Here is a 15,548-nt window from a genome sequence, read left to right on the forward strand (position 1 = left end):
TCACTTTGTAGACCAGGCTGGCCTCAAACTCACAGCGATCCGCCTGCCTCTGCCTCCTGAGTGTTGGGATTAAAGGTATGCGCCACCATGCCCAGTGAGGTCATGAATTTTAAAGAGAGCAAGAAGGGTTATATAGGGAGATTTAGAGGGAAGAAAGGAAAGAAGAAAATGCTGTAAATATATTATAATCTCAAAAACTAAAAGAAAAAAATTAAAATGTGCAAGAGCATTTAACCGCTGAAACTGTTGAGTTTAGAGTGTGTTTTGAGCCTCCCATTCTTCCCTCCCTCCCATTTTCCCCTTATTACCCTCCCCTATGACTGTTCCTGGGATAATCATTGAGATGTAACAAGAAGGAGGGGGAGACCTGGTGGCACTCAGAGGAAGGACAGCAAGTAGCCAAGAAGAGACTTAATACCCTATGAGAATATATAGGGGGACATAATCCCCCTCAGGAACAGTCATAGGGGAGGGGAATAATGGGAAAATGGGGGGCGGGGAGGAATGGGAGGATACAAGGGATGGGATAAACATTGAGATGTAACAAGAATAAATTAATCAAAAAAATCAAAAAAAAGAATAAATTAATAAAAAAATGTTTAAAAAGTATGTTTTGAGCTAAAAAGTAAATGAGAGTAAATTAAACCATTGTTTTTCCTTTTAAATATAGTAGAAAATAGAATTGAAGTCTTTTTATGTGGTTCCAGCTTCATTGATGTTAACATCCATAAAACACAGAGGGCGGGGGCTGAGGCAGATAATTTAAAAGTACCTGACATTTCTCCACCACTATTTTATGCGTCAATGAGACTTTATAAAATACATCTCTGGACAATTATCAATTCAAATAGTCCACAATATCAACAATATTAGGGACAAACAAAGTAATACTCAGCATTACCTGCACAAAAGTACCGGAAGTGTTTTGGTAGTAAATAGAATAGTGTTGTATGATTCCATTAGGTTTTACAGGAGGTTTCCAAAAGAGAATTATCGATGAAGAACTGAGATTCACATAACGGACATCCCAGGGAGGATCACTGGGTGCTGCAAAACAAGCAGTTCAGAAACTTTGCAGTCAAGGCCGGAAGTGAACTTGAGTCTTCTAACAGTTTTACATTGAAAAGGGAAATAATCGCTTTTGGAAAATCTTTTTTTTTTTAAGTTTTTTTTTTTATTAATTTATTCTTGTTACATCTCAATGTTTATCCCATCCCTTGTATCCTCCCATTCCTCCCCCCCCCCATTTTCCCATTATTCCCCTCCCCTATGACTGTTCCTGAGGGGGACCTCCTCCCCCTATATAATCTCATAGGGTATCAAGTCTCTTCTTGGTAACCTGCTGTCCTTCCTCTGAGTGCCACCAGGTCTCCCCCTCCAGGGGACATGGTCAAATGTGAGGCACCATAGTACATGAGAAAGTCATATCACACTCTCCACTCAACTGTGGAGAATATTCTGACCATTGGCTAGATCTGGGAAGGGGTTTAAAGTTTACCTCCTGTATTGTCCTTGGCTGGTGCCTTAGTAACAAATAGTATCTACGTGAATGTCAGAAATGAAATCCATACTACACAGTGGGCCTTCCTCCTACTCTTTCACCGTATAATATTTGCAGAGATGGGTGTCTTACTCACAAAATACTACCTTGTCTCTAAAAGATGGCCACCACTCTTGATTTTAGATGACATCGTAGACAATTTCTAGTGCAGAGCACATGACTATAAAATCCACTCTTAATTGGTAGTCTTGACATAATAAAAGCTAAATGCAAACAGTAAGTCAGCGTCATGTGTCTTATTTTGCTACATTCAAACCATGGAGAAAGTGCCAATTCATATGGATATGGATATGGGCCTATGGATAAAGCATGTGTTAAGTCCTGTGCTGAATCCATGCACAGGGTCCAACGTCTTACTCCTCGTCAGACCCCTGTGATGTCATATACTGTGGTTCCACTTTAACAAATGGGAAGTTGAGGCATAATGAGATTACCTCCATCTCGCGACAGCACACAGATAGGAAGTGGATGCAGTTCTGCATCCAGTTAATGATGAATTTTAGGCTTTATAATATGTTTTGACATTTGATGTTATCTTTTGATCTGAGTAGTCTTCAAATTCATTGATATCCCTAAGGACTCACCTCCTTCTGGTGTCCGGAAGTTAATGATACTGCTTCTTGTTTTCCCATCACCAAATCTGGTGCTAGCTGTTACATAGGCACTGTAGTCAACATTATAGTCTAAGTCAGTCAGTTCTAGTGATGCTTCGGTTGCATTAATGGCTTTTAATGATGATTTATCCCTAAGAGAAACAGAGAAAGAGTAAAATTGACATTTATATGAAATCATGCCACATACTCTTGAGGATTAGTACATTGAAAATACGTAACACATATACAGTAGTTTATTCACTTAACTTGATAAAAATGCCAATTATTCTTAAATATCAAAAATAGAACATTTCAGAGTACTTCAATAAATTAACTTCATTAGCTTCCAAGTATATTTAGTGATTCAATCAAGTGTTAATCGGGTGTTATAATTACAAGTAGCCTGGACCAATTTTAGTGGATCTTGAGATAGCTCAACTGGTATGTCTGAGAGTGTGTCTTCAGAAAGAATTAACTATCAAAAAACAATGTCATGACTGTGGGTGACTTCATCTCAAGCGTTGAGGGTCTGGGTAGAAAAACTGTAAAAAAGAGAAAAGCTAATGGCAGCCTTCTGTAGTTCTCTCTTCTTCAAGACAGCCATGAGGCAAGACTTTTCTGCAAAACCATGCCCCATGTCATGATTGACTAAAACTTCTAAAACTGTGACCCATGAGTCAAACAAACACATAAATGATGACAATAGAATCTCTTCTTTCTTTCCTGTCTGCAGGTGTCTACAGGTGAGAGACGAGGCCTGTGGAAATCAGAGACATCAGATGCCCTGGAGTTGGAGTTACAGATAGTTGTCAGCTGCCCAACATATGTGCTGGAAACTGAATGCTGGTTCTGTGCAATAGCAGTACACATGCTTAACCTCTGAGCAATCTCTCTAGGCACTCTGCTTGGGTATTCTGCCACAGTAACAGAAGAGCAAACCAGACATCCAAAAATACTATGTATTCAAAGTTACTTTCGCACACTTTGCACATTGTTTAGTTGCTCACATGTTTTATTCTTCCTAATGTTTACAATATCTTATTTATTTTATCAGATAAATGCATTTCTCATATGTTGTATAAGAACAAGCTTTACTTCTAAGCCAATTCAAATAAGTAAATAGACAGTACTGAGTATTGTAAATAAGCAAATAGACAGTATTTTCTTGTGTTTTGTTTGTTTAGTGACAAGGACTTGTGTAGCCCAGACATGCTTCAAAATCATGGTGTCTGTGATTCCTGATCCTCCTACTTCCCTGAACCAAGTACTGAGAGTACATATATACCCAGAGGGAGTTTAATACTTTCTATCTATCTATCTATCTATCTATCTATCTATCTATCTATCTATCTATCTGAAATGCCACCTAAAAGTAAATAATTTACAAAAAAGAGACATAACCAGAAATGTCACATGTTATTTAGTTAAAATCTTCAAAGTACTTAGGATGTTGCTTCTGACAAGAAAATAAACTGAAAAAAAAAAAGAAATAAAATAAACTGAATAAATATTACTTAGAGCTCTCTAAGTAACTACCAAAATATTATGAGAAAGAATTATTGTTTTAAAAGAATGAAAATGTAATAGTAGAGCAACATAATTGTTTTATTTCATTCACATTCACTCATTTCTCCATAGTTTTGAATTGAGTATTAATTAGTATTTAAATACAGGAACAATTATGTAGTGGTCCTACAACATGCATTTACAAATAAATGTACAATATAAAAGTGATACATTATTAAATAATTTATATAAGGGAATAGAGTAATATCACAGAAAAAGATGTTTCATGTAGCCTCTTTAGAAACATAAGGGCCCCCAAAATGAAGTATATTTCCCCTCTGAACAGAAAATGTCCCTTCCTTGTTAATAAAATATCCAAATCCTCAAATTTAAAGAGAATAATAGATTTTGTGTTAACTGATGGTATCCGCAGAGGCACATTTCAGTCTCCCTTTGCTGCCACAAAAGAACCTGTTTAAACCAAATGGCACTGCCATCTGAAAAAAAAAAATGATTGGATAACAAGATAGTGAAAGAAATGAGTTCAGAATGTGTGACTGGAAACAAACAGTACTGTTAGACATGCTATCTCAGAAGCAGTGGCATGGCATTTTAAGAAATTAGGTAGAGAATAAATGAATATATATTTATAGAGCTCACAGATTCCTTTGAATGGCTTGCCATAAAACAGAAAAAAGAGGAAGTAAGGAGGAGAGGGAAGTGGACTCTCACTGATGACAAACCTGCTTTTCTGACTCTTAGTAGATTCTACTAGGCATGAAGGGCACATAAGTCTCTGGACCAAGTGTAACATCGCTGTCTCTGAAGAGCCATCGGTGAGCAAGTCTCTAGCCTGGAGAAGTCACTCCTCCTAGCTTTGACACCACTGCAATTGTGGTTATTTCTCACTGTGTTAGTTTCTATTTCTGTCCTCTGTACTCATTAGTTTAACATCTAATAGAATTTCTACGTGTTCCATTATAATATTTCATTTTCATGTATAAAATATATGTTTTTATATAATAAGTTAGTTACATTGTCTCATATGTTAGTAAATATAGTTGACATCATTCTACTTTGTAACTACTTCATAGAGGCATACCATGAATACTCCTAATTCATCTTTAGATTATATTACTTTGTCCTTCCTTAGCTATTACTAATGATAAAACAGTGATCATCCTTCAACAGATATCTCTGTGTTATGATCGTGTTATTTCTCCTTTTTAAATTGTGTGACCATTAAGCCAAATGGGTTTAATACTTGTCTTCATGACTGTTGCTTCTGAATAACTACCATTTCAATTTCTAAACTATTGGAAGAGTCAGATCAAGGTCATCTGAGCATATACATTGGGCAAACTCTAATATTGATCTGGATAATTAATTTCTTAACATGAACAAGCATAAATTGGCAACATTTTCTAATTTTCACTTGCATCTCCCTAACCGTGGTATGTGTGCTCGTGTGTCCATTGGTGACATGTAGTCCACTTTTAATAAAAGCTATTCACACACATCCTACCTGTCTCCTATTACAGTCTTTCATGTGTGTCTTTGGATGGTGCTGAAAAAAAAAAAAAAAAAAAAAAAAAGATACTTTTGCCAAACTAGAGATGATCATATGAAACTAATACTCAAGAGAGGTTATCCAAGCTTACTCAACACCTGTTCTCTATGAGACACCATGGTATGCATAAATATAATAATAAACAAATTTTAGGTGGATGGAGGCAGAAAACTGGGCAGGAGATGGGATAGGGAGGGGATCAGAGGTCAGGATTAGGAGCATGGAGATCAGGGGAGAGAGGGCTTGGTGAGAGACTGGAAATCAGAAGTAGGGGGTATCCCTGGGGTTTGCCAGGGACCTGGGATACGGAAAGCCCCAGAAAGTCTATGGGGTCACCTCTGCTGAGACTCCTAGCAATGGGGGATATGGATCCTGAAGTGGTCATTTCCTGTTGCCAGTGGAGGGATAGGGACAACAACCCACCCACAAAACCTTCAACCTAAGATGTGCAGGGACAAAGATGGAACAAAGTTTGAAGGAATGGCCAGCCAAAGAGTGGCTTGATTTGAAACCCACCCCACGGGAGAGAACCAACCCCTGACACTATTAATGATACTCTGCTATGCTTGAACACAGGAGCCTAGGATAACTCCTCTAAGAGGCTTCACTCAGCAGAGACCCACAGCCAAACATTATACATAACTCAGGGAGTCTTGTGGAAAAGTTGGGGAGAATGATTGAGGGAGCTGGAGGGGTCAAAGACTCCACAAGAAGACCTACAGAGCCCACTAACCTGGGCCGATGGAGGCTTACAGAGACTGAACTACCAACCAAAGAGCGTGCATGGACTCCTGCTCTTTACACATAGGTAGCAGATGAGCAGCTTGGTCTTCATGTGAATCTTCACAAAACTGGAGCAGGGGCCCCTTCTGACTCTGATGCCTCCCTGTGAACCATGATCCCCTAACCAGACTGCCTTGTTTGGCCTCAGTGGGAAAGAACATGTCTAGTTCTGCAGCAACTTGCTCTACCCATGGAGGATCTCTCCCTTCTCAAAGACAGAGACGAGAGCATAGTGGGGGAAGGGGTGTGCAAGGGGGGACTCGGAGGAGAGGAGGGGAACTGCAATCAGGACATAAAGTGAATAAATAAATTAATAAAAATTTAAAAAGAAACAAATTTTTATCCTCAAATCAGAAACAATCAACAATTTAAATATAAAAAATTCATTAGTTACAATGTGATTTCTATAAGAACAGAACAATTTTTCCCTTCACAGAGTAAAAAAATAATAATTTTTTCTTGTTTTGATTTTTTGTTTGTTTTTCTATACAGGGTTTCTCTATGTAGCCTTGTCTGTCCTGGATTCACTTTGTAGACCAGGGTGGCCTTGAACTCATAGAATTAAAGGTGTGCATTACCATGCTCTGATAAAAGAAATTTTTAAAGAGATGAATAGTTAATTATGACCAAAGCACAGGAAAGTAGGATATAGTAAAGCCAAAGATATTGGAAATTGTTCACTTGAAAAGTCACCTGCTTCCATGATCTGGCTATTATGAGTAAGGCTGCTATGAACATGGTTGAACAATTGTTCTTGCTGTGTGCTGGAGCATTTTCTGCGTATATCCCAAGGAGTGGAATAGCTGGGTCTTGAGGAAGCTCTATTGCCAGTTTTCTGATACAGTGCCAGATAGATTTCCAAAGTGGCTGTACTAGTTTGCATTCCCACCAGCAATGAAGGAGTGTTCCTCACTCTCCGCATCCTCGCCAGCATGTAGTGTCACTTGAATTTTTTATCTTAGCCATTCTGATGGGTGTAAAAAGAAATTTCAGAGTTGTTTTGATTTTCATTTCCCTGATGACTAAGGAGGTTGAACATTTCTATAAGTGTTTCTCTTCCTTTTGATATTCCTCTGTTGAGAATTCTCTGTTTAGTTCTGAGCCGCATTTCTCAATTGGGTTATTTGGTTTGGTGGTGTTTAATTTCTTGAGTTCTTTATATATTTTGGATATTAGACCTTTGTCAGATGTAGGGTTGGTGAAGATCTTTTCCCAGTCTGTAGGCTGTCACTTTGTTCTGCTGACAGTGTCTCCTGCCTTACAGAAGCTTCTCAGCCTCATGAGGTCCCATTTATTAATTGTTGACCTTAAGGCCTGGGCTGTTAGTGTTCTGTTCAGGAAGTTGTCTCCTGTGCCAATGTGTTCCAGGCTCTTCCCCACTCTTTCTTCTAACTGATTTAGTGTCTCCTGATACCCTATGAGCATTTATAGGAGGAAGAAGTCCCCTTCATTCACAGTCATAGGTGAGGGGAGTAAGGGGAAAATGGGAGGGAGGGAGGGAGGAATGGGAGGATACAAGGAATGGGATAACAATTGAGATGTAATATTAATAACTTAATAAAATATATTAAAAATAAATAGGACCTTGTTAAACTGAAAAAAAGAGAAAAGTCAGTTGCACCAAATACTACAGATCAAGGAGAGGAGGAGAATGTGGCAGGGAAATGACCAGGAAGACATGTCTAACCTTTATATACCCAAAATCATGAACATATCATATTTCAAGTGTATGAATGCTACTCAATTCTGAATCTCTAAAAGAGACATTTTGCATCATTCAATTTATCAAGTGTATTTATTCACTTTACATCCTGATCAAAGCCCCCTTCCTCCTCTCCTCACGATCCCACCCTTTGACCTTCTTCCTCCTTCCATGCCTCCCCTTCTCCACAGAGAAAGAACACACTCACACACACACACACACACACACACACACACACACACACACATCCTATATCATCCCACCCTGACACATCGAGTCACAGTAAGACTAAGTGCATCCTTTTTCACTGAGGTTAGACAATGCAGCCCAGCTTGGGGAAAAAGATTCAAAAGTAGGCAATAGAGTCCATGTCAGATACCGACACTGCTCAACTTGAAGACCACCCAAAAACCTTTCACCTAAAACTTACACTGCCTTCAAGATGTGAAGGAGTAAAGATGGAGCAGTGACTGAGGGAATGGCCAAAAATGACTGGCCCAACTGAGACCAGCACTATAAAAAAGAGCCAACCCCTGACACTATTGATACTCTGCTACGCTTGCAGACAGGAGCCTAACATAATTATCCTCTGAGAGGCTCCACCCAATAGCAGTTAGAAACAGATGCTGAGACTCAAACCCAAATATTAGATAAATGCTACCTTCCAACCTCCTAAGACTCATGGTGACTTCATTGTTCATACGCTGCCTCTGAAGAGATACTCTCAGAGTCATTCATCTATCTTTGCAACCAACATTCCAAAATGAGAACTCCAGTCATGAAATAGCCCAGTCTTAGTGTTGATTTATACTGAATGCTTTAAACTTTAGGCAATATTTCTTTTGAGCTATGACATCACTATGCATCCCAGGCTGGTCGTGAACTTGTGGCTCTCCTGCCTCCCAAGTACTGCTGTTACTTGTGTTATTATACCATCACATTTTCAATAGGACGAAAATCTTGAAAACTGCATAAAATGGGACTATACATAATTTCACACCACACAAAAAAAGTTATGAATAAAGATTACTTTCTTTATTACGCTGGAAATCTTCAAACCTATACATTTCATAAAGAGCTCTATTAGAATTGTTTTAAAGCCCCCAATCAAAAAACCTTCAGTAAGTTCTTTTAAATTATTTTTCATTAGCATATCACTACATATTTAATGAATTTATAATCACGTTAAGGTTCTACACAGATTTTATTTTCTATGTATGTGTTAATAAACACCTGCCATGCTGCGATGCAATAATTCTTTTCATAGTATTTGGGAAACAAACATGTTCAATTGTGACATCATCACACTTTTTAATCCACTTCTTTGTGTTAGGGTGTTGAATACAATGTTTTCACTTTAAGTATAAATAAATAGCAATTCACTTAAAAAAAAACATGTTCAGGGCTAGATTTATACATAAGCTAGGATCATAGCATCACTACATCATAATCTTTTATGTATACCTGATGGATATTCCTTTGGAGAATTTTGAATAAGACTACTTCTCAATTTTACTGACATATACAGGGACAAAATTGTTAAACAAATCCAAGTTACACTCAGGAGTATAGCAAGTAAATTAGCTTTGTATGACTTTACAAGAGCATTGTGTCTCAATTTAAAGTGCATTGAAGGAATAAATGTGCAGTGTTCTAACAAAGCTATTTAATGAATGTATTTGCCCTCATCAAGGGCTGTGTATCATTGAAAACATATAACTTGTTGACATAAATGAGGGAAAATGTTGCTTTATCATATCGATATGATGAGTATTGTTTCATGATGAAAATTTTAGAGTAACAAATTATTTTAAACTGTAAAAGATTAAGATGGATTCCTAAATAACTCATCTACAAGCTGTGACTAACATGGTTGTGGGAACAAAATGATTACACATCAGGCCTCATGAAGAATTTTGTAGGGAAATAGTCATGACAAGGAGAAGAGTCATCTGGAATGTTAATACGAAGTCCTTCATCTCAAAAATACAGTGAAAGAGAAAACTGCCCAAAATGATGGTTTTATGAGAACTTATAATTATTGCAACAATTGGAATGATGGGAACTGAGATTCATGGGAAATATGGGAATTCTGGGATAGAGATCTGGCTCCATGCAGAAGACACCACTTTTCAAGACTTTAACACTTCTCAACTTGTAGCAACTCCCCTGTGGCTCAAACAACCCTTTCATAGGAGTCACTTATATCCTGCATAATATACATATATATATATACATATATATATGGAACAGTAACCAAATTATAATTACAAAGTAGCAACAAAAATAAGTTTATGGTTGGAGGTCACGGCAACATAAGGAACTGCATCAAGAGGTCTCAGTATTAGGAAGGTTGAGAACCTTTGCTTTCACGGAACCACACAGATGGCATGAGAGCCAGGATTCAATCCTATGTCTCATTAATTTGAAATCCATGTATAGTGAATGATGATACATGCATACTTTCCCATTTGAACAAAAGTTCCCCAAAACATCAGTCATCAAAAGAAAAAAAAAAACTTCTTCATAGCAATTCTGTCTAAACCTTTCAAGAATGTCTTAGTAAAAAGTTGGTAGAAACTAAAAACTATATTTCTACCCATTTCATTATCATTCATATGTGTGTCATTATATAATCTGTATTGTATTTTCCACTTTTTATTTATATGAAAAGTCACCCCACCAAAGTAACCATTGGATATGTAAGCAACATTACTCTTATGTCATAGATCCTAAAAGAGTAGAGATTAAGTTTAAAACTTTAATATTTTTCATTACTTGCCTACTCAACAAATGATAATAAAGTTTCAATCAATTTCAAGTGGTAGTTTACTGTCTTAAGTTCAACAATGAACAAAGTATGTCTTTAAATGTGTGTGTGTGGGCATGCTATGTGTATTCTATTTATATCTCTCTGTGTGTGCGTGCACTGGCTCGTGCTTTTGCATTTCATTAGCAAAGCCAAATGTGTTGGCAAGTTTTTTCATATACCCTTTGATATTCAGAGTTTCTGTGATTAAGAGCTAGGGTGTGATTTGAGACTCTAAAACGTCATAAGCCAGCGTGAGAAGATGGCTCCGCCAGCAAGAACGTTTGCTCTGTAGACGTGAGGGAGGGCCTGAGTTACAATCCACAATACACATTTTTAAAAAGCTAGACTGAAGCTCTAGCCGAGGGCCATGCATGGGATGGACCTAGGTCCTCCACACAGATGTAACCAATGGGCAGATTGGTCCTCTTTTGGGTCCCCTAGTAAGGGGATTGGGCACTAACTCTGACATGGATTCTGTTGCCTGCTTTTCCTTCATGTCCTCCTGGTGGGGCTATCCTGCCAAGCCATAGGATGCTCTCAGTCCTGCAACTTGACGAGCTGGGGTGGGTGGGTAGGGGGATTCCCTTCTCCGGAATGTTGGGGAGGGAGGATGAGGGAAACAGAGAAGATGGGACCAGAAGTAGAGGAGGGAGGGAGTTATGCCCTGGATGTAAAATGAATAATTAATGTAAAAACTATCTGAGCACGGCTATGTGGACCTATAAGCCCTGCGTTTGAGTGAGTGCAGGTGGTGACTAGCAGCTACTGAGAGCTTTCTAGCCTCCCAGCCAGGTTAAAATATTGAGATCGGGTTCAGTGAAAGATGCTGTCTCAAGGAAATAACGTAAAGAAGGATAGAGGAACACGACCCATTGGCCTCCTGCCGCTACACAGAATCAAACACATGCACGGACATGTGCGCAGAACATACACCACATTATAATTTTTTTTTAAAAAGGATCCTTTGCCAGGTTTCAAGAAAAAGGAAAGATGAGCCAGGCGTGGTGGCGCACGCCTTTAATCCTAGCAATCGGGAGGCAGAGGTAGGCAGATCGCTGTGAGTTCAAGGCCAGCCTGGTCTACAAAGTGAGGCCAGGACAGCCACGGCTACACAGAGAAACCCTGTCTCGAAAACTAAAAAAAAAAAGAAAGGAAAGTTCTGTTGTCATGATTTAAAAAAAAAAAACAACAACAGCATTCTGAGAGGGTTCTGAGTGGCATAAGCAAGTCAGACCAGAGTGTCTCAGAGGAATGATGAAAATACCCAAATAGATTTGGGAAGGAAACTCCATGGAAAGAGGGCAGACTTCTTCTTGGGGCAGAGAGAAAAGTGAAAAGCTTGAAAATCTCAGCATCCTGTATCACCCTGTACAGCAAGGTTCAGAGTGGCAGGAAGCCGTGAGGAACCTTGCAGCAGGCACTACACAGATGCAGACTGGGGCTGAGGAAAATAACTGAAAGAGCCTTGTGTCTGAGGGTCAAGACAGATGTGCCAAGAGAACCTGGAGACTTGGGGAAGTCTTGAGAAAATAAAGCACAAAACAGAAAATAAGAACTTTCATATTTGACCACATCCCCTGGATGGGGAGACCTGGCAGCACTCAGAGGAAGGATAGCAGGCACCAAGAAGAGACTTGATACCCTATGAGCATATACAGGGGGAGAAAGTCCCCCTCAGTCACAGTCATAGGGGAGGGGAATAAGGGGAAAATGGGATGGAGGGAGGAATGGGAGGATATAATGGATGGGATAACCATTGAGATGTAACAAGAATAAATTAATTTTTAAAAAGTTAAAAAAAAAAAAAAAAAGAACTTTCAAAGCAAGGAACTACGGCTGTAGGTCGGTGTCGGATAAACTCTCAAGAGGCAGGTTTAGTGAGCTACAGCAGCACACACTGGAGATGCCCGCACCCAGCCTTCACCAAACTTCTCTTGTGCTCAAACTTATCTTGACAGGAATGAGAGAAGGAAAACCTATTCAAAGATGAGAGAAAATGATGTGGAAGAATTGAATTTTGAATGTATTGTTTATCCAAGGAAAATTAAACTAAGTGCAAAGAGTGTGAAAAGTAAGAGTTACCTGAAATGTCTTCCCAGTGTGTGCATCTAGCCTTGCTAGAATGTTAATATAAAATATCTGCCACAGCTTGTTTTCACAAAGTCCTCCTAGTTTTACATACTTCAATATTAAAAACAGACAATTAGAACTGTAGCAAAGCTGCTGAAATAGGTGTTTACTATAGATCCTCACAGTTCAAGCCCAGAAAGACACGAACCCTTTGGTGCAGCCGTACCCTTTGGTGTATTCTCTAGTCTCATGTGTGGTGTGCATCATGCTGAGACTCCCAGGTGCTTTATGAAGAGAGACAATGTCACAGCACAAAAGAACAAGGTGTGTACCAAACTATCTTATGGGCAGAATTCAACATGCATGGTTAAACCATCCAGAGGGGATTGCTAACTCATCTCTGTTTTCTTTTTATTTTTATCCCTATAAGAAATCAGTGCCTTGCCAGGTCCACTGGGCTCTTCTTGCTAAATTTAGCACAAAGCTGCCACCTTCTTTCTCTCCTGCCAATAGAATCTCTGGCTTATGCTGTTGAATAACCTACTTCCTGGTATCCTGCTAACAATTTCATCCCCTACAATCCAGTCTCTGGAAAGAATTCAGAGTGATGGAAATGTTCTGGCTAACCCAGGTTAAAATGAAAACCAAATTGTTTCCATGACTTGGTACCTGAATTTCATCAGTGCCCGGTCACAATTTTACTCTCCTGTGATTCCTTAATCCTTATCAATCCTGACTCTCTGATCTTCAAAATGGCAAGTCGTGTTTCCCCGCAGGGGAAAGTGGAGTTAATATTATCTCCTGATGTAAAGATCCCTACACATCAATGCAAGACAAGAGATATCTTTTTGTAACTCAGATCACAAGGAAGAAAGGCGATGGAGAAGTCCTCTTCTTTCAGCTGATGATTTCTCATTTGGTTGTTTTGTGGGAATACACTCCAGCTGTCTCTTCACAGTATAGACCCAGGAGGCAGGGGCTCTAGAGAGTCTTTTTTACAGGTATAGAGGTAAAGAGGAATTTTACCAATATTGTTGAATGAATGGATGGATGGATGGATGGATGGATGGATGGATGGATGGATGAACTAAGAGGAAAGACGCATGGCATATAAATCTTCCTTTCCACTATTTCCTATTCACTAGCATATTTTATGGTATTCCAAAACTCGGCAAAACAATGAGAAATCAGGTATTTATGCAAGAAATGCAAACTATAAAGAGTAGTATGTACAATATCTACAGAGGAATTAGGGGGAATATTAATTTAGAAAATAAAAAAAAAAACTAATATAAAGTTTTTGTCCAATACTGGGCCTTCTCAAGTCAGAAATAAAAATATAAGCAAGTATCAGTTTTTAAACAAAATATTATATAAATTTTATTCTCTAAGTTGAAATAATTTTAAACATGTAACATGACTAATGGGTTCTGTGCAATGAACACACAGTTCACGAAAATGAGAATTTCAATCTTCTGGGTTGCCACAAAGCAGCACAGCTGTTTGTTAACACATTTTGGGATTTTATCGTTTTCAAAATTGAAGGATAAATAAGTAACGAAGGTTAAAATGACGAGTAAATCACTGCCTGCTAACAAAGGAAAGTCGCTCTTAACATATCTAAGAGCATGTCACTGGTTTCAATTTCAACTGAAATTAGTTTGGATAAGGAAACTTGAAAATAGTTGTCTAGAGTATTTTCTTTAAAACTTTCAAATATTTTAAACCATGCTTGCAATCACAGAAATTGATTATCCAGACCTAATAGAGTACACATTTTGTATAAATTTTCATAACATAATCTTTTGTTTTAGTTGCAAAGATTTTTATTTGGTGATCCACTGCATAATATGAGTTAAACTTATTTCTTAATAAAAAGCATTTTAACTGACCTATTAATAATCAGGATCCTAATGCAGCATCCCATTCTGAAGTAAACACTGCATTCCTATTATATTACAAATTAATATTTGTTCTCAGAACCACTTCCAAAAAATTCTTACCAGACATAAACTGTGTAATAGAGGATAATTCCATTTGGCTCCAAGGGTGGTTGCCATGACAACATCACGGTGACACCAGACAACTGTTTCACAGAGAAGTTCTGCGGAGGAGAATCAGGAGCTGGAAATTTGTGACAAAGAATGACATATTTCATTAAATACATATGGAAATGTGAAAATGAGAGTGTATAGATTGTTTTTCTGATAAACTCTATGGTAAATGAATCAGATTTGGCACTTCTCTTCATAGACAGCAGGACCTGATTGTTTACGTTCAGATAAAATGATGAAAGAAGAATTTTCATGGTGCTGCTGTTGGAACATCTGCTCCTGTGATTCAATGGAAAAAAGTATTTCATGAGAAAATACAAGAAGGGTCTGTCATGGTGACTCATTGACTGTTCACAAACATTTCGGTAAATTATCATCCTCTAATAAAAACAAATGCTTTATTGGGGTAAATAAATGTATCACAGAGTAAAAGATCTCCTCAGATAATGAAAAGTTGGGAGGAAAGGTGTCACACACTCAGAGTGATAAGCATAACATTTTGAAGAAAGTTAGAATGACTGACTTCACCCAGACTAATGGCACTCCTCAACCTCAGATGTGTCAGGAAAAATAAAAGTAAGATCAAAATATAGTCACTGAGTCTGACCATAGCCTATCTGGTAACGATGAGGAAATATTAAGCCATGAAGGCAAAGCTCTCAGAAACTTTGACAGGCCAGTGTATGTGGCCTGAATGCTTTTGTGAGGACAACACAAGCAGGAATTGCAGAGAAGAGGAGTACTAAAATGGGCTTTACTATGTAAAACAAAATAGGAGTGGTGCAGAGAAAATACATTCTTCTTCCAGCAGTGTCAGTAGACTCATTGGACATTCATGGTAATGAATTATTTTAGATCCTGAACATCCACAAGACACAATCATCCTGTAAGAACGGA

At 38.3% G+C, this 15,548-nt stretch overlaps 1 protein-coding gene across 1 annotated transcript in view; it reads right to left on the reverse strand.

Annotated features, from left to right (window-relative positions):
* Ptprq (protein tyrosine phosphatase receptor type Q) overlaps positions 1-15,548 on the reverse strand; it is a 185,832-nt gene that overhangs the window by 124,318 nt on the left and 45,966 nt on the right. The window contains exons 17-19 of the mRNA XM_051139929.1: positions 14,601-14,721; positions 2,146-2,306; positions 902-1,047 (exon numbers count right to left, since the gene is read on the reverse strand). Of these exons, the coding sequence (XP_050995886.1) occupies positions 902-1,047; positions 2,146-2,306; positions 14,601-14,721 (428 nt within the window). The remainder of the gene's footprint in view (positions 1-901; positions 1,048-2,145; positions 2,307-14,600; positions 14,722-15,548) is intronic.

This window comes from Acomys russatus, chromosome 31, assembly GCF_903995435.1.
Source record: "Acomys russatus chromosome 31, mAcoRus1.1, whole genome shotgun sequence".
NCBI classification, from domain to species: Eukaryota; Metazoa; Chordata; class Mammalia; order Rodentia; family Muridae; genus Acomys; species Acomys russatus.